Here is a 25,160-nt window from a genome sequence, read left to right as displayed (position 1 = left end):
AGGTCGATAGACACACAAACATACACACAAAATTCAAGCTTTCGCAACAAACTGTTGCCTCATCAGGAAAGAGGGAAGGAGAGGGGAAGACGAAAGGAAGTGGGTTTTAAGGGAGGGGGTAAGGAGTCATTCCAATCCCGGGAGCGGAAAGACTTACCTTAGGGGGAAAAAGGACAGGTATACACTTGCACACACGCACATATCCGTCCACACATACAGACACAAGCAGACTGCTTGTGTCTGTATGTGTGGATGGATATGTGCGTGTGTGCAAGTGTATACCTGTCCTTTTTCCCCCTAAGGTAAGTCTTTCCGCTCCCGGGATTGGAATGACTCCTTACCCCCTCCCTTAAAACCCACTTCCTTTCGTCTTCCCCTCTCCTTCCCTCTTTCCTGATGAGGCAACAGTCTGTTGCGAAAGCTTGAATTTTGTGTGTATGTTTGTGTTTGTTTGTGTGTCTATCGACCTGCCAGCACTTTCGTTCGGTAAGTCACCTCATCTTTGTTTTTATATATAATTTTTCCCACGTGGAATGTTTCCTTCTATATATATAAGAAACATTCCACATGGGAAAAATATATATAAAAAACAAAGATGCTGTGACTTACCAAATGGGAAAGCGCTGGTAGATAGACACAATAAAAAACACAGAAATTTCAAGCTTTCGCAAACCAAGCTTGCTTCATCAGGAAAGAGGGAAGGAGAGGGAAAGACGAAAGGATGTGGGTTTTAAGGGACAGGGTTAGGAGTCATTCCAATCCCGGGAGCGGAAAGACTTACCTTAGGGGGGAAAAAAGGACACACACACACACACACACACACACACACACACACACACACTCTCATCCGCACATATACAGACACAAGCAGACATATTGATATATGTCTGCCTGTGTCTGTATATGTGCGGATGGATGTGTGTGTGTGTGTGTGTGTGTGTGTGTGTGTGTGTGTGTGTGTGTGTGTGTGTGTGTGCGCGTGTGTGTGTGCGTGCGTGCGTGCGTGCGTGTGCGTACGCGTGAGTGTAAACCTGTCCTTTCTTTCCCCCTAAGGTAAGTCTTTCCGCTCCTGGGATTGGAATGACTCCTTACCCTCTCCCTTAAAACCCACATCCTTTTGTCTTTCCCTCTCCTTCCCTCTTTCCTGATGAAGCAACCTTGGGTTGCGAAAGCTTGAAATTTGTGTGTGTGTTTTTTATTATGTCTATCTACCAGCATTTTCCCGTTTGGTAAGTCACAATATTTTCTGTGCAGCTACATTGTGCCCCATCTGAGAACAGTATCACATTATGGCAAAACTTTCCTCACATATTTACACTGCAAAGTGAGATACTATGCCAAAAAAGTGTTGTTATATACCAAACTACCCAGTTTGGGAAGTTCCTTTAGATTAATCAAAAAACTGACTCAGATGTTCTGTAGCAGATATAACAAAGAATTTACTTGCAGGTAATTATTTTAATCTGTAATAAAAGTATTTGAACATGATCAGATAGTCTCAGTGTAAAAGAGTAACAAAAACCTATTTATAGCAATATTGTCTGTTATTCAATCATGACTGTTTGTTAAAATTTATAAACAAGCTTTAATAATTCTTCATTTTCTTGCTTCAGTTATTTTAGTGCCACATCGTGTTTAGAGATACGAGATTGTCAGATAAGAATGGCAGTACAATAACATTAACATAAAGACATATTTCAGCATAAAATTTAGTCATCAGTTGCAAAGATATTTATATTTTGCTTTGCCAGTTTTGACAAATTAATTTGTTGTCTTCAGAAGCTTACAAAATTAAATTAAAAATTTTTCATATATCTTACAAGGACAACCAAATGAACCTGTTAGAAAAATTTGGAATATATAAACATTCCTACTTAAATCAAAAGATCTGTTGAATGATCAGCTTGCATTGAAAAACAAACACTATTTTGATTGTATAGCATCTCGTATAAAATGTGAAAATTAGCCCATTCCTTTAGATATTAGAACTATATGCCATGTTTTTTCAAATGTACTATATATAACTTTCATATATACCTTAGTTACACTTTTTGTATGCTGCTGACAGAACAGTTTAACTTCTTCATAAATGCAATTCATTTACTGTAAATTATCAATCAGTGTTACAATAATCGCATACAATATGCACAATTGTGAACATATCATGGCATTATGCTTCTATGAAGATATGGACTTCTGCTGAATGAATACTAAGTAACTTTCTGTAACACACTTCTCATACTTTACATAAATGTATGGTCAAGGTCTAATTTTGTAGGCTTCTGAAGGTGACAGATTAATTTGTTGAAACCATTAAAGTGAGATAAAAATATCTAAGCAACTGATGACTGAATTTTATTATGAATTATACTCTACAGTTGCTAAAAAAGTAACAGCTACAAATAAAATGATTAAGACATACATTTAATGTAGTATTTCTTCAAATTGTGAGCTTCCAGTGAAAAAGAAAATGTTACAAATGTTTGAGAGTGCATTTAGTTATTTTCCTACTTTGTCATTAATGTGGAAATGTAAATAATGATTTTAATCAGAATTTCACTCACAGGCCAAAACATTATGACTACCTGCTTAATAGTGTGTTTATCTGCCTTTGCTATTAAACATAGCAGTGATTTTGCATGACGTGGATTTGACAAACCATTGGTGGGTTTCTCCAGTTATTTTGGCACCAGATGACTTCTCAAGAGTCACGCAGTTCATGTACCTTGCAGGCCAGTGGTTTGTGGGTGTTGAACTGGGACCCATTAGCATCCTAGATGTGTTCCATTGAGTACAGAAGGGTTTAATTTGGTAGCAAGACATCATTGCGAGTTTGCGTACCACTACAGCACAGACAGTTATCTTGCTGGCAGATGCCATCAGAGTTGGGGAAGACATCAAGTAGGCCTATTAATGGATGCAGCTAGTCTGATATAATGATCATTCCATTCACAGCTGTCATTATGCCTTTGATTACTATCACAGTTCCCATTGAAGGCCAGGTGGATGCCCCTCATAGCATAACAGTACCCTCTCCAGTCTGCGTCTGTGGTGCAGTGCATGTTTCAAGCAGTCATTCTCTTACATGGGGGTGCACCCATGCACAATTGTGGACCTAATGTAACAAAAAAATGTGATTTGTCTGACCAAGCACATATTCTTATTGATACACAGTCTAGTGTCAATAATCCCATGCCTTCTACAATCATAATTGATAATGCAGTTGTGTCAATGCACCAGCATTGTATTCTGTCAGCAGATGTATTTTATTTTATTTCTATTTTATTTGCACGTCAAGCTCCATAGGACCAAATTGAGGAGCAAATCTCCAAGGTCATTGAACGTATCAGTACATGAAATTACAACCTAAAAGTAATAACAGATAAAAATAAAATGTTCATGAACCCACAAAAAGTCAAGCTATAAGTTAAGTCAACAATACAACAAGAATCAGCTTAATTTTTGAAGGAACTCCTTGACAGAATAGAAGGAGTGACCCATGAGGAAACTCTTCAGTTTTGATTTGAAAGCACCTTGATTACTGCTAAGATTTTTGAATTCTGGTGGTAGCTTATTGAAAATGGATGCAGCAGGATACTGCACAACTTTCTGCATAAGAGTTGAGGAAGTCCGATCCAAATGCAGGTTTGATTTCTGCCAAGTATTAACTGAGTGAAAGCTGCTTATTCTTGGGAATAAGCTAATATTGTTAACAAGAAATGACAGTAAGGAATATATATATATTGACAGGCCAATACCAAAATACCCAGACTTGTGAACAGGGGTCATCAAGAGATTTGTGAACTTACACCGCTTATTGCCCGAACTGCCCGTTTCTGAGCCAAAAATATCCTTTTAGAATGGGAAGAGTTACCCCAAAATATCATACCATATGACATAAGTTAATGAAAATAAGCTAAGTAGACTAATTTTCATGTCGAACGATCACTCATTTCAGATACCGTTCGAATAGTAAAAGTGGCAGCATTAAGTGTTTGAACAACATCCTGACGATGGGCTTTCCGCGACAGTTTACTATCTATCTTAACACCTGGAAACTTGAACTGTTCAGTTTCACTAATCATATGCCCATTCTGTGAAATTAAAATGTCAGGTTTTGTTGAATTGTGTGTTAAAAACTGAGTCTTAATGTGATTTAGTCTTAGCTTATTTTCTACAAGCCATGAACTTGTGTCATGAACTGCACTATTTGATACCAAGCCTATGTTGCACAACATCCTGTACTACCAAGCTAGAGTCATCACCAAATAGAAATATCTTAGAGTGATTTGTAATACTACAGGGCATATCATTAATATAATAAATAAGGAACAGGAGTGGCCCCAACACTGATCCCTGGGGCACCCCCCCCCCCCCCCCCACATCACAGCCATTCTCAACACTGTGAATAATGACCTTTTGCTGTTTGTTGCTAAAGTAAGAGGTGAACCAGTTGTGAGCTACTCCCTGTGTTCTGTAACGGTCCAACTTCTGGAGCAATATTTTGTGATCAACACAATCAAACGCCTTAGTTAAATCAAAAAATATGCCTAGCATTCGAAACCTTTTGATTAACCCATCCAATACCTCAGAGAGAAAAGAGAATACAGCATTTTCAGTTGTTAAACAACTTCTAAAGCCGAACTGTACATTTGATAGCAAATCGTGTGATACAAATGATCAATTATCCTTACATACACAGCCTTTTCAGTAACTTTAGCAAACACTGATGGCATAGAAACAGGTATAAAGTTGTCTACATTACCCCGGCTCCCTTTTTATAAAATGGCTTTACTACTGAGTACTTTAATCGTTCAAGAAACTGTCCATTTCTAAAGGAAAAATTACAAATATGGCTAAACACAGGGCTAACATGTGCAGCACAGTACTTTAATATTCTGTTAGGCACTCCATCGTATCCATGAGAGTCCTTAGTCTTCAGTGATTTAATTATTGACTCAATCTTGCCCTTGTCTGTTTCACAGAGGAGTATTTCAGACATCAATCTCGGAAAGGCATTTGCCAAGAGAGTTAAATGATTCCCCCTAGAAAGTAAATTTTTATTTAATTCACCGGCAATGCTCTAAAAATGATTGTTAAACACTGTACATGTATCTGATTTATCAGTAACAGAAATATTTTTACTATGAGCTGACTTTATATCGTCGATCTTGTGCTGCTGACCAGACACTTCCTTCACAACTGACCACATGGTTTTAATTTTATCCTGTGAATTAGCTATTCTATTTGCTTACCACATACTCTTTACCTTCCTAATAACATTTTTAAGCATCTTACAGTACTGTTGGTAATGGGGCTACTGTAGCTTGATTATGACTACTTCTAACATTTTGCTTTAATTTCTGCTTTGGTCTACATGATATCCTTATCCCTCTATTCAGCCATCCAGGCTGCCTTTTACTGCTAGTATGCCGTTTAGAACATTCTAATGGAAAGCAACTCTCAAAGAGAATGAGAAATATGTTAAGGAAAGCATTATATCTGGCATTTATGTTTTGTCACTATAAACACCCTTCCACTGTTGATCCTCAACAAGGTTTTGAAAACACTCTATTGCTGTTGGATTAACTTTCCTACATAGTTTGTAATTATATGTGAAATTTGTTTGAGTACAAAAGCCTTATAGTGTTAAAATTTGTGCATCATGGTCTGAAAGGCCATTCACCCTTTACTAACAGAATGACCATCTAGTAATGAAGAATGTATAAAAATATTGTCTATGGCTGTGGTACTGTTCCCCTGCACCCTAGTTGGAAAAAACACAATCTGCATCAGATCATATGAATTTAGGAGATCTACCAACATCCTTTTTCTTGCACCATCATATACAAAATTTATATTGAAGTCACCACATATAACTAATTTCTGGTACTTCCTATAAAGTAAATCAAGAACCCTCTCTATATTGAGCAGAAATGCTCTGAAGTCAGAGTTATGGGACCTATAAACAACAACAATTAGAAGTTTAGTTTCACTAAATTCAACTGCGCCTGCACAACATTCAAATATCTGTTAAGTGCAGTGCTGTGATACATCTATGAACTCAAATGGAATACTGTTTTTTACATACATGTCCACTCCCCCACCCCACAAGGAACTACTTGAAAAACAGCCCGCTAATCTGTATCCTGGTAAAGGAGGCCTCTGAATTGTCAAATTATTTAGGTGGTGTTCTGATATACCAATAATTTCAGAGCCAACATCTATAAGCAGTTCACTAACTTTATCTCTAATACCTCATATATTTTGATGAAATATTATAATTCCTTCACTGCTTGGAAACATGGGAATTTTCCCATGAGTGGTCCCACCACTACCACCACCACCCCCTATACTGTCACCTATAAGATTTGCCAGTCTCTCCTTTCCATACCTATGAGTTGCAGGCCATGCCTAGTGAAACCTGATCTACACAGATCATTGGCTATCGGGCAAGCAACCGACCCCCAGGTTCTGTGATGAGACATCAACATCAAACACCAGATTGCCTAATTGTAGTCTCAGCATCCTTCAGCCACTTTACATGGATGCTCACAACAGTAGCATGTGAACAGCCTACCAGCTTTGCTGTTTTCTAGATGCTTACTCCCATTCTCCAGATCATAACAATCTGCCCTTTGTCAAAATTGCTTATGTCCGTACATTTACCCATCTTCTGCCTGTATAATTGCTGGAATAATTCCCGTATGTCTCTGCTTGGCTTATACAGTATACTTTCATTATTGCATCATGGGCCTGCAGCACCACTAGGTGCTATTTGGTCTCGCAGCTTGCAGTGGTCATAATGTTTTAAATCATCAGGATAGTATCCTCTTGCAGTGTTTTCTCCTCCTTCTATCACTTTGGCAATTTGAATTTTAAAATTTGTTGTCCACAGTTAAAAAACTCATTAAATACACTTATATGAATTACACTTACAGTGAATGAAGCAGCAGATTTCAAGAACTCCCAGTTCTTCACCAACATGATGTTAAATTATAAATTCTGTTAAGATGTGGGTCTGTATTTTCAGTAATTACCTCTTGGTAATGTTAGAATCATTATATACCTATCCACATCTATATTCTATGAAGTGCATGGCAGAGGGTATTTCCTGTTGTACCACTTTATAGGGCTTCTTCCTGTTCCATTCATATATGGAGTGGTGGAAGAAAGATGACTTACACACTTTTGTGTTGGCTGTAATTAAGATAATCTTGCCTTTGTAATTCCTCCAAGAGTGATACGTGGAAGTTGTAGTGTCTGCCAGTTCAGTTTCTTTTTCATAATCATCATGATGCTCTCCCATGGTTCAATCAAACCAGAGGCTGTTTGTGCTGTCCCCTGTAGATATGCTCAGTATCCCCTGTTATTCCTATTTGGTGTGAACCCCACACACGTGAAAAATATTCTAGGATCAGTGGCAAGAGACTGCATTTTCCCAGTATTCCACCAATGAACTGAAGCCTGCCACCTGCTTTATGTATGGTTGAGCCTATGTGATTGTTCCATTTCATATCCCTAATCCCTACAAGTTGTTGGGGTCAAGTATTTATTATGAAGTGACTGATTACAGTTATGACTCATTGATTTTGCAGGCCCAGGATAGAGAGTGTGTGTGTGTGTGTGTGTGTGTGTGTGTGTGTGTGTGTGTGTGTGTGTGTGTGTGTGTGTGTGTGTGTGTGTGTGTGTGAGCACAATTTTTCCAGTTCTTAATCTCGCCAGTCTTTGTACAACTTTGTCAAAATCTAGCTTAGTATTTATGCAGCTTTTTTTCAGACAATTCTTCATTATAGATAGGGACCAGAAAAATTCGCATTTTTCGACAAATGCTAAATAGATGCTAATTCTGCCTCAAAATGTGAAATTACTTAATAGACGCTGTTTCATAACGGATTGTATCCAAATTATCAGCTATTTATCAGACATAGTTTGGAATAGCTTTATTTTTTTGCATACGGTATCAAGAATATAGGCAGTTACTGGCATTAATACATCATCTGGCGAAGCCCAATTTGGAAAGATAATGTGCGCAAAATACTTGCAAAATAAAATGTATAAACGCAACGATGTATCAGTGTGCTAAATGATCTGGTGCCATGCCAGTTCTGAACGGTTGAATGGTCTGTTTAAGATACACGTCGCGTAATGCAGTGTAGTACTTAGCCATGGGACGTAGCATTTTATAAGAAAGACATGTGTACGTTTGTTGGTTAGCTAAAGCTCAAAACATAGTATAATGCGGACATTTTAAACTGGCACATTAGGTGGCGGATGTTTTGAACTGTACTTGTAGTTGCATCAAGTGCGGCTAGAGGTCGGGCCTGAACTACATAGTCAACAATAATCTTCTGACTCCAACAAACAATTGCATGGTAGGCGACCGCGAATGCTTTGTGTTGTGCGTTGCTTGATTTCCTTTCTTACTTTTTAAATAAGTGAAGCGGCTAATCCTGGTACATCACTGATTTTGATTACGACCCTTACAACACCAGAAGTAATCGGCGATCCCTGTGACAATGTCAGTAACACTGTAGGATGCTGCCCAGTGAAATGGTGGCAGAATTTGTTTCCCCGCACCACTCCTTCCCCTGTGGTGGCCAAAATTCTCGTCTGTTTATGACCGTGCCCTTAGCGACAATAGCCTGCAGCACCCACCCTCTGCACTATAGCGATTGGAAAACAAAATCTGTAACATTTTTCGATGACGCCGAAATTCTTCTCCTGATGTCAAAATCGAGTTGTGCACTCGGTTCTACTACTACTACGCGAAGTGCCTTGTCAGTTCTATCTGTAGCTTGGTCCAGCATGGGTTGTAGGTCTAATAAACGCTCACGAAAGGTCGAAATTAGTAGTCTGCAGATTTTTTGATATTCAGATTGGGCAGGAAAAGGACATACAATGTCCGTAAACACCTAATATCAGAGAGGCATTCACTTAATGGGCGGGAAAATGCTGCAGTTTTTCAACAGTTGACAATCATTTTTGAAAGCTTAAATACAGCCAAACGAAGAAAACAAAGGCCATTTCAGAAGAAAAAGTTGTTGAAGTTAATAGAAAAGCAAACATTCCAGTCAAGAAGTTGCCAATCAGCACTTTTTAAGTCAACTTCAAAGAACTAATAATTTGTTTGCCTTCACTCATGTAGCGTGACAACCGTTCAAATTTGTGCAACTAATCATTTACAAAGAAAATAAATGCGAATTTTGACAAAAATAGATGCTGCATTTTCCAGTCCCTAATTATAGATAACTGCATCACCGATAAAAAGTCTACGATCACTGTTTATATTATCTGTAAGGTCATTAATATACAGTATGGAGAGTAATGGCCCCAACATATTTCCGTGGGACACACTTAAAGTTACATCTACATCTGTCAATGACACTCTATCCAAGATAACAAGCTGCATCCTTTCCTTACCAGAAAATCTTCAATCCAATCACAAATTCCGTATGATACCTCATGTGAATGTACTTTAAATAGTAGTGTAGGTGTAGTGCTGAGTCAATACGTACTGCATCTATGTTACTCCTTTGATCCGTGGGTTTCAGGATATTTGAGAAAGCATGTTGGGTTTCACATGATTTTTTTTTTAAGCTAATGCTGGTTAACATGGAGGAGGTAATATGTTTGAGATAAGTCATCACATAGCTTTTTGTTGGAGGGAGTTATGGTATTTTATGATTACAAGAGGGTCTAATTCAGCTGCAAATTCTGTATAGAATCTGAAAGAGATTTGTTGGGTTATAATGAATAGTTTATATTCTCTCTCTGTTTTTTCAAATAACATCAAAAATGATCTGTCTGACTGTAAAGAAGACATTACAAGGTGACAGATATCACCAGGATCGACAATTGCTAGTAAAGTTGAACTAAGCTTTGTTTTGATCACCATCTTGATTCTAATGCACATCATTGTTGATTACAATAAACAGCATTTTGTTGCAGCAACATAATTCTGTCTTTACAAATAAACAGATAGTATTCTCAGCTGGAATACCCTGGAAATTTGGGCTTTCAGCTTAGTCAGTGTCATCTTGTAGCGTGCTGAATTGACAGTTTTTGTAGGTTCCAGGAGATCCAAAAGAACCACAGCCAAAACTTAACACGTCAAATTGTCCTTCTGTGTTGCTAGAGAGCACCCCCTCCCCCCCAAAAAAAAAAGCTTCCCAAAAAAAAAAAAAAAAATTATTTTGTTTCAAAATGTGTGTGTTATAATAATGTCCTTCAAAATGTGCATTATTAACATAATCACTTTCTGAAATGTATTTCAAATACAATTGCTGTATTTATAAATACTCTTAAATTGTGCAATATTTTTTGTTCAAAAAGAAATTTTAAGTATACTGTCTTTTTAGTTGCATCTTTCAGAGAACTCTATTAAGTCTTTTTCCCATTTGCAGACTATACAAGAAGAATGTTTTGGAGAAACTGGTGGAATCATGTGTGTCCAAAGGTTATGTTTTCCAAATGGAAATGATAATAAGGGCTAGACAACTCGGATATAGTATCGGAGAAGTAAGTCTACCTTTAAAACATATGATGACTGCTGAATATAGTGTTAGAAATGCACTAACTGGAAAGGTGGTGGGCCGTGTAAATAGTTAAAGAATTAAAAATGTTCTTTGTTGTATTGTTATGGGATGGTACATAAAGGAAAACATTGTGTTTTACGTAATATTATCAAGATGAAATCGTGGCATCAAATACCGTGACAACTTCACTGAAACTCCATGCCCAAGCAGCAATATTAATTTCGTTGTGTTCGTCTAACACCATGCAAGTGGTGAAGATGCTAACTTGGAGAACACATGTTAAAATTAACACCTATATACTGCAATTAAAAGTACTTTGTGATTGACATTTCAGTAAGCAGAGGGACAGGGACCAGCCACCATTCAATCATTGTTTTTCCTTGAGTGTTACATGCTTGTTTTGTTGCCTGTTTTGTTGGTACTTGCAGCACCTTGTGAAGTGTGGGTGGCTGCTTGCCGCCAACTTGGGCAACCCCAAAAATGCAATCTGTCAATCACAAAGTAATTGTAGAGTTCTCAAACTTAATAGCATCATCACTTTTTATATAAATGCAGTATTAACAGTTTGGAAAACAGTTATTTTAATTTTTCCAAATCATGCATTGAGTTTATTGCATCTTGTCTTGAAATGAATTTATTGGGCCAGCAGTATCTGTGTCTACATAAGTCTGCATTCATAGATATTTTTTGTATCTAAGTAGGAAAAAGTTTCCATTGCTGATTCAGTTGATCCATTTTTAATCCCTTATGTGTGGATTAATGGTAAGACTTTGAAACTACAAGGCTCATTCTGAAAGTAATGCCTCCTATTTTTATTCATGTAAACTACAGGAGATACATAAATCACAACAGCACAGCTAAATAGAGCAATATTTCAGCTATTTTTCCAGAGTCACCACAATTTGTTACACACTTTTGCCAACAATGAACCTGAGCCTGCATGCCTCGCATGTAAAAATCGGAACCAGCTGAGGCTAACCACTTCCTTACATTTTTAATAACGGCATCCTAATCTTGAAAAATATTCCCCACATAGCCCATCTTTCAGAGTCCCAAAGTGATGGAAGTCTGAAGGCATTGAACCGGGAGTGTATGGTGGATGTGGTAAGACAGTCCAGCTTAATTTTGCAACAAGCTGTTTGGTCACAAAACTGGTGAGAGGCCTGGCGTTATGTTGCAGGTGAAAGTTGGTCTTCTTCTCTGGCCTTACCCTAGAAATTTGGGCTTTCAGCTTAGTCGGTGTCGTCTTGTAACGTGCTGAAGTGACAGTTTCTCCAGGTTCCAGGACATCCAAAAGAACCAAACCCTGGCTATCCCAGAAGACTGTGCACATTACTTAGCCTGCAGGCGGCTGTACCTTGTATTCCTTCTTTAACGAAGAATTCGCATGTCACCATTCCATGTACTGTCTTTTGGATTCCGACTTGACAACATGTCTCGTCTCTGGTGTTAATACTATTCAGAAAATTGTCACCTTCAGCTTCATATTGGTCCAGCAGGTATTGACAAATTTCCACTCGTTGAGTTTTTTGTTGTTCTGTAAGCAACCGCAGGACCCACTTTGCACAGACTTTGCGATAACTAAGATGTTCCACCATTGTTTCCAAGGCATTACAGCTGACATTCAGCCTTGCACATAATTCTATGGTCATCATCGGCCAATCAGCATGGATGAGTTGATTTAGATGCTCTTCATTGTGAGGGATGACAGCTGTGCACGGTCAACCAGACTGTGGCTTGTCATACACTCCCTTTTCACCACCTTAAAAATACCGTACCCATCGCCTCACATTGCTCTCATCTATTTTATCGTCCCAATATGCCTTTAGCAAGTGTCGGTGGATTTCACTTGGCGCAATTTCTTCAGCAGTAAGAAATTCAATCACACATCACTGTTTTATACGTGCGTCCATATAGGACTCCATTTAGGAACGCTCCTGTGCTGGCACCAACTGCCGCGGAACAAAGGAACCATTAGTAAATGAAAGAGGAAGGTTCAAGCATTAGCACATACATCCAAAGTCACCACAAAAAATAGGCGGCATAACTTTTGGAACAACCCTCATACATATGTCTTACTTAGAACAAAAAGTCTAAGGTAGTGAAATTGTGAAGTAGAGATGAAATATTTAAGGACTGGTATTTCTCATAATAATTCCATTTCTTTTCTTTACTTACAGGTGCCTATCTCCTTTGTTGACAGAGTGTACGGAGAATCAAAACTTGGTGGTTCTGAAATATTTCAGTTTGCGAAATCTCTCTTGTACTTATTTGCTACTACATAATAAAATGTTGCTTTAAATAAAATAAGTGCTGTTCAGTTTATTTGCAGAAAATATAATGTCCTAACTGTATCATGAAATTAGATGATGGCTAGAAGGAAAAATACCAATTTCTCTATTTTTGTTAGAGAGAGAGAGAGAGAGAGGATAAAAGATTACAAATGTGGTGTTGAAATTTGTTAACTAATACAGCTGTACTGATAATGAGACACAACTATGAAGGGCAGAAGAGATTGCAGCAATGTGGAAGTAAATTGAAATTAGGAGATATAACAAAATAGAAACTTTTTACAAGTGAGTTCTGAGGAGACTGATCTATTGTTTTGCCATTTCTTGGCTGGTCATCATCATCAACCTCCTTTATACAATGAAACATTTCAGTCATCACAAATTTTATGACTTTTTGATATTATAAACTAGAAAATGTGACAATTGTAATCAAAAATTATTTCTGCTCATGTCAAATAACATGATTTAATTTTTGTCACCAGTGTCCCTGTGCTTTGGCTATATAGTTGCATTAAATTCTTCATCCCTTTGGATGCAACAACATGTATTTGGCCTTTAGACAGATCTAAATGCTGCACATGTTAATTAATGAGAGAAACATTATGACAAAGACCAAAAGGTACAAGACTAACAAAGTGTTGTCAGTCCTACAAAGGTAACTGCTTACAAAACACTAATGTAACCCATCATTGAATATTGTTCAAGTGTGTAGGGTCCATATTTGAAGGTCTACAAAGAACAGCAGAATGACTGGTCACAAACTTGTTTGACTTGTGGGGGAGTGTCATGGAAATGCTGAAAAATCAGATGTGGCAGAGCTCAAAGATAGATATCAACTATTCCATGAAACACTGCTTACAAAGTTTTGAGGACCTTCATTAAGAGAGGAGACTAGGAATACACTGGAAACTCTACATATCATTCTTGTTCAGATCTAAAGACAAGATTGCAGTATGTACAGATACGTTTAAATAGTATTCTGCCTGTGCTCCATATATCATGGAACAGAAAGCAAGCTTAATATATGGTAAATGGGAAGCACACTCCACCATGCACATGGCAATGGTTTGTGGAAAATTGATAAAGTGATTGAGCTTTTTCTTAAATGCAATAATGTAGTGAGTAGGATGTAGATTTCAGGGTAGCTTGTTCCAGAGGTGAAGAGAATCAGTTGTTGAGGCATTTGAGAAAGTTTTTGTTTTATGGATGGGTACAGCTATGACACTTATGAGATGAGATGAAAGGTACTTAATTTTGTTATGGGAGATGATGAGTGGTGTGCGTACTGAGAGGCTGATGAAGTAGACGCAGGGAAATATGGTCACGTAACCTGTTTCACTGCAATCGCGTTAAGTGGGATTGTGAGGCACTCATATTGTGTTAGATTACACATTCCAAAATTTCTGCAGAACAGAGAAAGCAGAGCTCTTATTGTATGTGACAACTGTGTTTTATGTGGATTTGAGGTTCTCCTTCAAATTACATTCAGATTCTGCTCCATTTCCTGATATTTTGTTTTGGTACCAGCAAAAAGAACAGGGGACAGCTTTATTTATTTACATTTTCTTTGTGTGGAGCCATCATAATGATGGCTTCTGCAAACGTCAGATTTAATACTATGGTTATATTTATACTTATAAAATACACTATATTCTGTAGCTGTTCCTTCTTATGTCTATTTTTTTACATTTATCACATTACAGCTCACATGCTAATGCCACATGTTACAATCACTATCTCAAAATTCATTGAAAGAATATAAACATTTTTCTATTAGAAAATATTTTAATTTAGTTTTAAAAACATTTCCCATGTACGTTCGTAGAGAGTTTGGTAGCTTGTTATACCAAATCAAACCACTGATATATGGACTTCTATCAGTCATTTTTAACGTTGTTCTGTTACGGAAATAGTTACTTTGTTCTAGTGTTGTGATCGTGTACAACACTGCCCTTGATAGCTTCTGTTGGTTGACTTATAAAAAATACAACTATTTTGAAGATGTACAGAGAATATATTGTCAGATATTCGCACTGCACAAACACTTCATGACATGAATCTCTATGTCCCATTCCATGTATAAGTCTTATTGCTCTTTTCTGTAGTAGTAGTATTCTTTTTAAATGTACATCAGCTGCACAGCCCCATAGTTCAATTCCATAATTGAGAAAGGGGTAAAGTGTTCCATAATATACTAATTTCAGTGCTTGGCTAGGAACTATCTTTGCGAGCTGGCTGAGGAGATATATGGCACTACTGAAATACGAAATTAATGTGGTATGTCCACCGTAAATTTTCATCAACATATACACCCAGGAATTTACAGTTACCATTTTCTGTTGCAGAGATATTACACACACTACTCGTATTGTTGTGATGAGAACTGCCTGTTTTAAATGTCAGTAGTTGAGATTTGGTGACATTCACCTTGAGTCCCTGATCATCGAAGTATTTTGTTACTTCTGTTACACTACTAGAAGCAAGAGATTCTAGCTCTTTAGATTCGCTCCCATAGAATAAGATTGACGTGTTATCTGCATAGCTTACAATATGGGAGTTAATGGTTAGTGCAATGTCGTTAATATATGTAAGGAAGAGAAAGGGTCCAAGGATTGAGCCCTGTGGTACACCTTGTATTACACGTTCACTGGTGGACTGGAAGTTCATGATTTTATTATCTAGTTTGTATGACAATTTAGTGCTTTGCTTACGATTCAACAGGTACGTTGTTAGAAGATTCATGGCTTGATCCCAATACTATAAGATTTTAGCGTTTTAAGAAGTACCCTATGGTTTACCGTATCAAATGCTCTTGTCAGGTCCAAAAATATACCTGCAGTCTGCATCTTCTGGTCCAACAGACTGTAAACTTCATGGATGAACTGTGTAACTGCTGTGGATGTACTTAGCTCTTTTGTGAAGCCATGCTGCGAATCTACAAGCAGTTTATGTTTTGTGAAAAAGGCACTTAACTGAGAAAGGATAATGCTTTCGAATATCTTACTAAAAGTGGAAATTAATGATATTGGTCTATAGTTGGAGACTTCTTCCTTACTTCCCTTTTTATACACTGGCTTCACTACACTCATTTTTAGAACCGTTGGATACATGTTTTCTGTAATGCTGCAATTAATAAGGTGAGTAAGAGGTTTAGAAATTTCTTTTACGCATGCTTTAGTAATAGCACTGGATATGCCATCCCATCCAGATGAAAAATTTTTCTTTAGCATTTATATTGCCCTGCGAACCTCCTGCTCATTCACTTCCACAAATTCAAATTCGGTACACTGGGTGAGATGGCATTGGCTCTCTATCTGTGAATCTGTAACATGTGTTGATTGTTCACCAGAAATGTAGTAGTTATTAAAAATATTACATAACTGTGTCTGACAGTAAGATTAATTAATTTTTTCTGATGTTTTGGACTTTCTCATGAAGGATGGGCAACTGGCCCAAGAGCAAACTCTTAAAATAGGACAAATGAAACAACAGGAACTCCAGATTGAAATATCAACAGTATTAGAAAAAGGATACATTTGCTACTCGCCATAAATATGACATATTAGTTGCAGACAGGCAAAACAAAGAGACTGTTACGCATTTAGCTTTCAGCCAAAGCATTCTTCAGAAAAACACACACACACACACACACACACACACACACACACACACACACACACACACACACACACACACGACCACTAACCCGGCAGCTCAGACCAGAATGCCACAAATGAAAAATGTTCAAAACTAGAAAGTAATTTATTTTTTGGAAAGAAATGTTGTATTATCCATGTACACACAGGAAATCTCATTTCAAAATAGAACATATTCTGTATGGAAAATATATCACTGTGTAGTACATGCATACAGAATTATATAAATTTAATATTGCTGCAAGCTGTGCATTACCCACCTTAAGCTGTCAGCACGCAGACTATGCTGTCAAACATCAATGTTGAGCATGCAGAGTTTAACGTGCTGCTAAACGCTCAGGAACGATATGACTTGTGCTTGCAGTATGTGGGCCCCAATGTGGTATATGTGATCGCAACACACTCCAGCGGCAGTTGTGGGATGTTTCTAGTTCGTAAATCACACTGTTTACTCAATGACATGTGTAAAATTCCCACATTAGCTCTATTAAAACCTTGCAGGGTTCGCAGGAGAGCTCTTGTGAAGTTTGGAAGGTAGGCGACAAGGTACAGACAGAATTGAAGCTGTGAGGATGGGTTGTGAGTCATGCTTAGGTAGCTCAGTTGGTAGAGCACTTGCCTGCGAAAGGCAGAGGTCCTGAGTTCGAGTCTCGAACCGGCACACACTTTTAATCTCTCAGGAAGTTTCATTTTTTTCTTGTTTTGGTCCATACTACCACTTCCCAAAATATGGAAAGCAAAGAGCTTGGATTGGAAGAGATTTGTTTCACAATATTGAAAATCAAGAATATCTTGTAGCTCTTAAGGTATTCATTTTAGAGCCCATGTTTACTTGACATTTGTGCCATCCTTTTTGATACACCCTGTATACTTACATTAAACTAATAATAAGTGAGTTTAAACTAATAATAAAGCACCAGAACCTATTGAATACACGAATGTTAGGAAAAATATATTTAGACTTGCCAAGATGCGAACCATCATCATTTCACATATCTAGTGTAGAATCAACAACACTACTCACTACTACTCAGTGACAACAATTCATTTATGGCCAATTCTAACATATTGCCACTTGCTAAATGCTTTAATCGTAGCTCTGTTACTAAATGAAATTTAATTGTAACAAATTATGCCAAGAACGATGTGTTTTTCGTAGATCCTCACTGTGTCACTACCTTCAAATGACATACTCTCATAATACACAAGTTACAATAATTCTTCTGCCAGTCTCTCTTTGTTTTATTACAACAAATCACACAGTTAACAATGTGTTTTTGAGTGATCCTCAATTTGCTGGTGCTCAGAAATGGCATATATACATATAGGCTTGAACTGAATGCCTGTATGGCGTCTCACAGCTCTGTGCTGAAGGGAGATGGTGTGCATGTGACGTAGATGGCGTTGTGCCATCTGATTGTTCAATTCTCAGGTGCATGTGCAGAATATCTGACATGCTAAATACTGCTCTGTACATTAAGAAAGACTCCCGAACATGCTATTCCACACTATGACATCAGAAACTCGGCACGCTCAATGTTTGGATGCATGGTCCGTGCGCCAACAGCTTTAGTGTAGCAGTTATTGATGGCTGGCAACATGAGATTCACTGGTTCAAAACCTGCATTCTCCAATTATTTAGCATGTATTACTTGTGAAAGTTTCTGGTTATTACTGATTTATATCTCTAAGAAAAAGACAGTCAGGCTACAGTCCCATGGAGACCAGAACTTTCCATGTTGAAGTGAAGTGTAAAATCAAGAAGAAGAAGAAGAAGAAGAAGAAGAAGAAGAAGAAGAGCTTAAAAACATGCTTTACACTGCATGCCAGGATGGGATGTGCTAGCCTGGCCCACGTCTAGCTGACACAAGCCACAGTCATTGAATATTAACACTGCAAGCTGGGCTGTGACAGCAAAAATCCATTTCTATTATTTTGACATAAAAGCTCTTTCAGTATACAACTTCATGAATTTATTTTTTCTTTAAAAGCTTGACTTTTCTCATGAAGAAAGAGAATACCTACTTTTTGTTTTGAATGACTTTTAGTTCTGTAACGTTTCTCAGTGTATTTTGAAGAAAGTATGCAGTTAAAAAAATCTGATTTTTGTACACATGGTAGTGTAGCATCTTAGGTTCTCAATAACCATTTAACTTTTCCTCAAAACTCCAAATGTATATGAATTTTCCCTTGGTGACAACTGATTACACTGGGTATGCTTTTATAACAGACCGCAGTTGACATTATAGAAGGTAAGAAATCATTTTTCAACATCCTACAACTAGTAGAAAATCCTTTTCCTATTTGGAAGGAGAATATAGGAATAAATTAAAGTGAAATTTTCCTGTGAATGGATTGTATTAAAAGCCTAAAATGCTCTACTTAATTGCTTTCCAGTTGAAGATGAAAAACAGCAGAGGCCAAAAAATAGAATTACACTTATATCAAATAATGGAAACTCCAGAAACGAATGTCAACAATGTAGAAAAAGACAGATTGCTACTTACCATACAAAAGACATGTCAAGTTGCAGACAGGTACAGTTAAGACACTCACATAAAGCTTTCAGCCACAGCCTTCATCACTAAGAGAGAAACACACACAAATGCAAGCAAGCACACCTCACACACACGACCGCAAACTCCAGCATCTTGGATCTTGGGGGTGCATTCGAGTCTGAGATGGTGGAGTTATGAGCTCGTGATGTGTGCTTGCTTCAGTAAAAGTCTCTCTCTTTTCTGATGGTTTGGTTTTGTTTTGATTTAGGGCGCAAAACCAACTGGGGTCATACATGCCCAAGTCAAAACTATAGAACACGAAGACAGAGAGGAGTTAAAAAACAACTATATGTCAGTCCCAATTGACATAAGAGATGTGACACTTCTGTCACTCAATGTAACTGGGTTTTCTCTTTGGATGCTGTCAATTGTCAGGATGAGCATTCTAAAGCATTCTGTCAGGGTGAAAATATTAAATAAATTAACTTTTCTCTCTTAACAACATGTGGGCAGGGTGGGTTCTCCCTTGGCTCGGGTATGAGGTCGAATGAAACATCATTTTTACATTAGATAACTTTTATTGAAGATTTCGTACAACTGTATCTTACTGGGAGTTCTGGTTCGGAGAGCGGCGGCTGTGTCGTTTGTGAAGTCTTCTTGCTGTGGCAGCGGCAGTGGCGGCGGCGGCGGCGTCTGATTACGCGTAGCGGTGTGTATCTCGTGTCGCCGTCTCGCCCAGCTGACCGGAGACGCGCAGTGCGAGGTGGCCCGTTTAATTATTGCGAGCGACGTCGTGCATCGGATGGTGACACCTTGAATGTGACGTCCCAGTGTTTCTCTTCTCTAAGCGGCCGCGTGTGTTGTGCGTCGACCAGCGGAGCGGCGCGGCGGGGGAAGGCCAGTGTCCCGAACTCGAACCACGGACTCCCGCTTGCCAGTCTTCGGCTGTCAGGTCTTTATCCCAGCTCACAGGTGACTGCTGAGGTGAGGCCGTCTCCTTCCCGTCCTCACGAGTCACCCGGGTACGTAAAAATCAGACTTCCAATACCTTTTAACTTCTGTCTTCTGGCGCTGCGGCTGCTGCTTGCTATTCCATTACAGCGGCTGACTTGGTGCGTCTGTGCATGATGCAGTCTCTTCTTGCACGACGGTCTTCAGCACCGAAACTGACTGAAAACTACTGCTGCTCTTCTTTTCTTCCTTCGTCTCTCGTCTTCGTCTCCGTTCCCGTCTCCGTCCCCGTCTTCATCTGTCTTCCTCTGTCTTCATCTGTCTTCATCTCGGGGCCACCGCGTCTCGCGTATTTATTCACTTCAGTTCACTGGAGGGGAACGACTTCACGGCCATTGCCTCTTCTGTCACGTTGAAAAGCTTCTCGAAGAATCTTCTTGACCTGGGTCATTGGCTCTTAGAATGTAGGCGGGGGCCTCTGATCGCATGTGACGACTGAGAAACACGTGAGCCGGTCATTGCCTCTTCCGTCACGTTGAAAAGCTTCTCGAAGAATCTTCTTGACGTCGGTCATTGGCTCTTGGAATGTAGGCGAGGGCCTTTGCTCACATGCGACAACTGAGAAACACGTGAGCCGGTCGGGCGATGCCCTGACGGCTGAATCGACAGCGCCCGCTTATGTGGAACTCGCTGACTTCACGGTCATTGTCTCTTCTGTTCTGCTGTTCCGCCCGCTGAATGTCAGTATGTAACTCTCTAAACTAAACCAAGTTTTCCATTTATATTCTAATTTCTAGTTCACTTTGATTTCACTAATTTATTTACTTAAGTACCACTCAACATTCCTCCACCCTTCGGAGAAATTCGCCCTCGAATTTACCACTCAACATTCCTCCACTCTTCACACGGAAAAAGCACAAGCACTGAAAACTCTCGACTTAGAAGATTACACACGCTTCACATTAAGTATGTGGAAAATACCTTATCACTTTACAAAAGCACTGTACGGTCAGGAATCACATAGTTCTTACATAAATGGTTGTAATAAGTGTAACAAATCTTGATGACAATGAATAAACAAAAAATAGATTTTGCACTTAGAAAATTTCAGAGCAACAACTGTTTAATCTACCCTATACTAATGCAAGAATATATATTCTACAGTATTGTTTATGTTAACAAGAGACTTTAATAAAGAATGAAGTACAATAAACAAAATTAATACACAAATGCTCAAAAGTAACTGCTGAAGTACACCAGTTAAGAGTGTGGTATCCAGTTAACAGGGATTTGATGAAGTGGTATATTATTATTTGGCTTATTTTTTCGTCTTAAATAAAAGGAAACTGTACAAAGCAGAAACACCAACACACAGGTTCCAGATATACCCGTTCCTAGCATTATTATTTTAGTTTTGCGTTCACCTTTTAATTTTAAGACCTTTTGCATCATAACATTGGCATCAATTTTGCCTTGCTGTGAGTTTATGACTTCAGAAGGGAACTGTCAAGGGAGTCATTGGGGTAGGACAGGTTTTGTGTAGGAAATGATTGCATGGCGTTTTCTGAAAAAAGCAAACAACATGGTTATGAACCTACCAACCTAGTAAAAACAAAAATAAAGAAAAGAGGAAATACATTGTTAACTACAAGATCTACATGTTTCTACGTTCAACATTTTTTTTAAAATAAACCATTATCATTTATTAATTATTTACGTATGTATACTACAGTCTACTAAGATTCAACTAGGACATTCGCACTCTTGGTCGAAGATTGTATGGTGCCGTGTCAGTATGTTGTGCTGGCGTGGCCACTCTTTTTCCTTTACGGGAACTTCCTCCACCCTTCGGAAAAGCAGACACTGTTGTTGAAGGAATTACATCTGGAGCGCCCTTAAAAGGTTTTAAACGACTTGCATGGACAATGGTAGTTCGGGTGAGCAGTTGCAATTTAACGTTGACTGGTGACGTGATCTCAATAATTTGATAAGGACCTCTGTAGTTTGTTACAAATTTCTTCGTTTTTCCTTTCGCTATATAAGGAGTTGAAAGCATAACCCACTGACCGATTTTGTAATTTGGATATTTAGCTTGGGTATTACCTAATCTTTCCTGTCGTTCCAAAGCCTTTGTATTAGATTTTTGAACCTTTTTCCATACATCCTTCATCATTCGACTGAAATTTCTTACTGTTTCTCCGACTTTTCCGTTTTTCTGCCTGATTTCATCAAAAGGGGACGGCATTTTTTTCCCATAGACCACTTCATAAGGTGACATGCCAGTTGCTTCATGCGTTTTGGCGTTGTATACCGACACGATTATTGGTAAATATGTATCCCAATTAGAATGTTGTTCGTTAATATAATAACTAAGCATCTTGCCAATTGTCCGATGAACTCTTTCTGTGCGCCCGTTGCACTGAGGGTGTAACGGAGTTGTGCGTAATTTGCGTATTTTTAATAAGTGGCATAGCTGTTTCATTAATTCAGACATAAAATTAGATCCCTGATCTGTGATAATAGCTTCAGGTACTCCAAATTTAAGTATCCAGTTGTTAACTAAAGCTTGGGCAACTGTATTTGCTTGCTGATCTGGGAGACTCACCATAGCTAGGTAGCGTGAAAAGTGATAGATAATTGTAAGAACATACTTATTACCAGCAGGTGTTTTATGAAATGGCCCGTAGAGATCGACTCCGCAGATTTGAAATGGACATGAAGCCTCGGGGAGCCTCTGTAAGGGTATTTTTGAACGAGAAAGTTCAGCTCGTTGTGCGCACGCAATGCAATTACGAACGTACTGCGCAACATCCTGCTTTCTGGTTTGCCACCAAAATCGCTCTGCTACTCGTCTTTCGGTTGTCCGCTGTCCACCGTGTCCTGCAAGGATATGATCGTGGGCCTCTGCCATTATTTCTTGTCTAAGGTGTTGGGGAACAACAATTCGCGGTCCAAGTTTCGTTTTACGGCATAATACACCATCTTCAAAGCAAAATTGTTTTTGAGTTGCGTATTTTTTACATTCTGTATCCTCATCTTGTGCCTTTCTCCAGTCCTCAGTATCTCGGCCTGTTGCTTCCAAAAGTGCTATTTTCCGACTTAGGCAATCTGCATTCGTGTGTTTTTTGCCTGGTTTATGGATAACTTCGAAATCCATTTCGGAAAGACATAGGGCCCAACGGGTAAGACGACTAGATGGATCCTTTAATCCAAGCAACCATTTTAAAGCTGCGTGGTCTGTAATAACCTTGAATTTCCTACCATACAAGTAGCATTTAAATTATTTGATACCATATATAACACTTAACAATTCTTTCTCCGTTGTGGAATAATTTCTTTCTGCCGTTGTTAGTTGTCTCGAAGCGTAGGCTATGGGGTGTTCCACGCCATTAGTATTCTGACTCAAAACAACTCCTACTGAATGACCACTTGCGTCACAGGATAAAATAATTTCTTTGTTATAATCTGGGTAGGCTAATACAGGACTGTGTGTTAACTTATCTTTAAGGGTTTGAAATGCAGATTCACAATCTTCAGACCAATGAAATTTTGCACCCTTTTTCAATAATTGGGTTAAGGGTCGGACAATTTCAGCAAAATTTTGAACATATTTTCGGTAATACGATGCGAGACCAATGAAACTTTGTACTTCCTTAACGCGTTGTGGTGTTGGGAAGTCCTTAACTGCCGAAATTAATCGAGGATCTGTTTTAATTCCTTTTTCACTAATGACATGCCCTAGGTATGTAACCTCTGTCAACCCAAAACTACATTTTTCCATATTTAATGTTAATTTAGCTTTTCTAAGTCTCTGGAAAACATTACGCAGACGCACAGCATGTTCATTAATGTCTCTGGAGAATACAATAATATCGTCTAGATATACACAACATTGCTGAGTTTTGAGTCCTCGCAATACTCCATCGAGTAGTCTTTGAAAAGTTGCTGGTGCATTTTTCAAACCGAAAGGCATTCTTTTAAATTGCCAATGGCCTCCAGGGGTAGAAAATGCTGTTTTATGCCTATCTGCAGGTGCGACTTCCAATTGATGATATCCGCTACGTAAATCGATTGTTGAAAAGTATTTACTGTTACCCAAACTGTCAATGATATCTGTAATGTTTGGAAGAGGATAAACATCTGAGATAGTTTGTTTGTTAAGGTGTCTGTAGTCACAACAAAATCTATATCGTTTCGTACCGTCGGGAGACTTCTTTGGAATAATTACAATATTTGAATTATAAGGAGAATCAGAATATTCTATAATTCCATCTTTTAGATGCTGTTCCAAAAATTCATCCAGTACTGGCTGGAAGTGATGCGGAACTCTATAAGGCTTCCTATAAACTGGGGGGCTATTTCCTGTTGGGATCCTATGCTGTGTGATGTCTGTTGCTGGCAATGGACCTTCTGCATTAAATAAATCTTGGAACTCAACTAAAACTGCTTCTATCGTGTCTCTATCCTTTCCTTTCAAATGCTCAATCTTCTGGCGCAATGCGGTTTTATAGGCGTCTGGTTTCTGACCATCATTAATATCTGACCAAATGAAATCATCTTCTTCAAAAGTACTGACTGTAGCCACTAATATTCCCTTATGCAACTCTTTGTCCTCCACTCCGAAATTGTCAATATGTACCGGTACTTTTCTTTCTCCCTCAACGTCTTGAACCCGTACAACACTTCGACGTACAAAACAATGTGATACATCTAATTCCTCATTTTCCTCTAAAGGCTCTATTAGACACACTGTATCTGTAGGTACTTCGTGGTCAACGGTCATCCAGAAAAGTTTTCCTGAGCCAGCTGGTATCTGATCCCGCGAATCAACCTTCAAGGACGTTGCACACAGTATAGTTGATTTCGCCTTCCGGTTAGGGAAATCTTGCGGCAGAGGGCCCTTTGCAGCGGTGTCACCTAGCCGAAACACTATTCCGCTAAGTTCTACAGTTTGCTGTCTGAGGTCGATTTTAGCGTGATGTTTATTCAGGAAATCCAACCCTAGGATCGCGTCGTACCCGTCAGTTACCTTTGTTACCACTTCTACATCTTCTTGAAATGGTACACCGTGAATATAGAAAATCAATGATGTGCATCCTAATGACTTAACTGTACCTCCTCCTACTCCACTCAATCTATACCTTGGAGGGTCATATTTATTTTCTCCAATACATTCATTACTTACTATTGATACGTTTGCACCTGTATCCACCAGTATCCTTGCCT

General features: G+C 38.5%; 1 protein-coding gene across 1 annotated transcript in view; it reads left to right on the top strand.

The window, feature by feature from the left end:
• Positions 1-12,845, top strand: part of LOC124803072 (dolichol-phosphate mannosyltransferase subunit 1) — a 48,519-nt gene extending 35,674 nt beyond the window's left edge. The window contains exons 4-5 of the mRNA XM_047264201.1: positions 10,407-10,521; positions 12,719-12,845. Of these exons, the coding sequence (XP_047120157.1) occupies positions 10,407-10,521; positions 12,719-12,823 (220 nt within the window). The 3' untranslated portion in view covers positions 12,824-12,845. The remainder of the gene's footprint in view (positions 1-10,406; positions 10,522-12,718) is intronic.
• The last annotated feature ends 12,315 nt before the right edge of the window (positions 12,846-25,160 follow it).

Source organism: Schistocerca piceifrons, chromosome 6 (assembly GCF_021461385.2).
Source record: "Schistocerca piceifrons isolate TAMUIC-IGC-003096 chromosome 6, iqSchPice1.1, whole genome shotgun sequence".
Lineage (NCBI taxonomy): Eukaryota > Metazoa > Arthropoda > Insecta > Orthoptera > Acrididae > Schistocerca > Schistocerca piceifrons.
The sequence above is the reverse complement of the archived record's forward strand: the minus strand, read 5'-3'. Positions and strand labels throughout refer to the sequence as shown.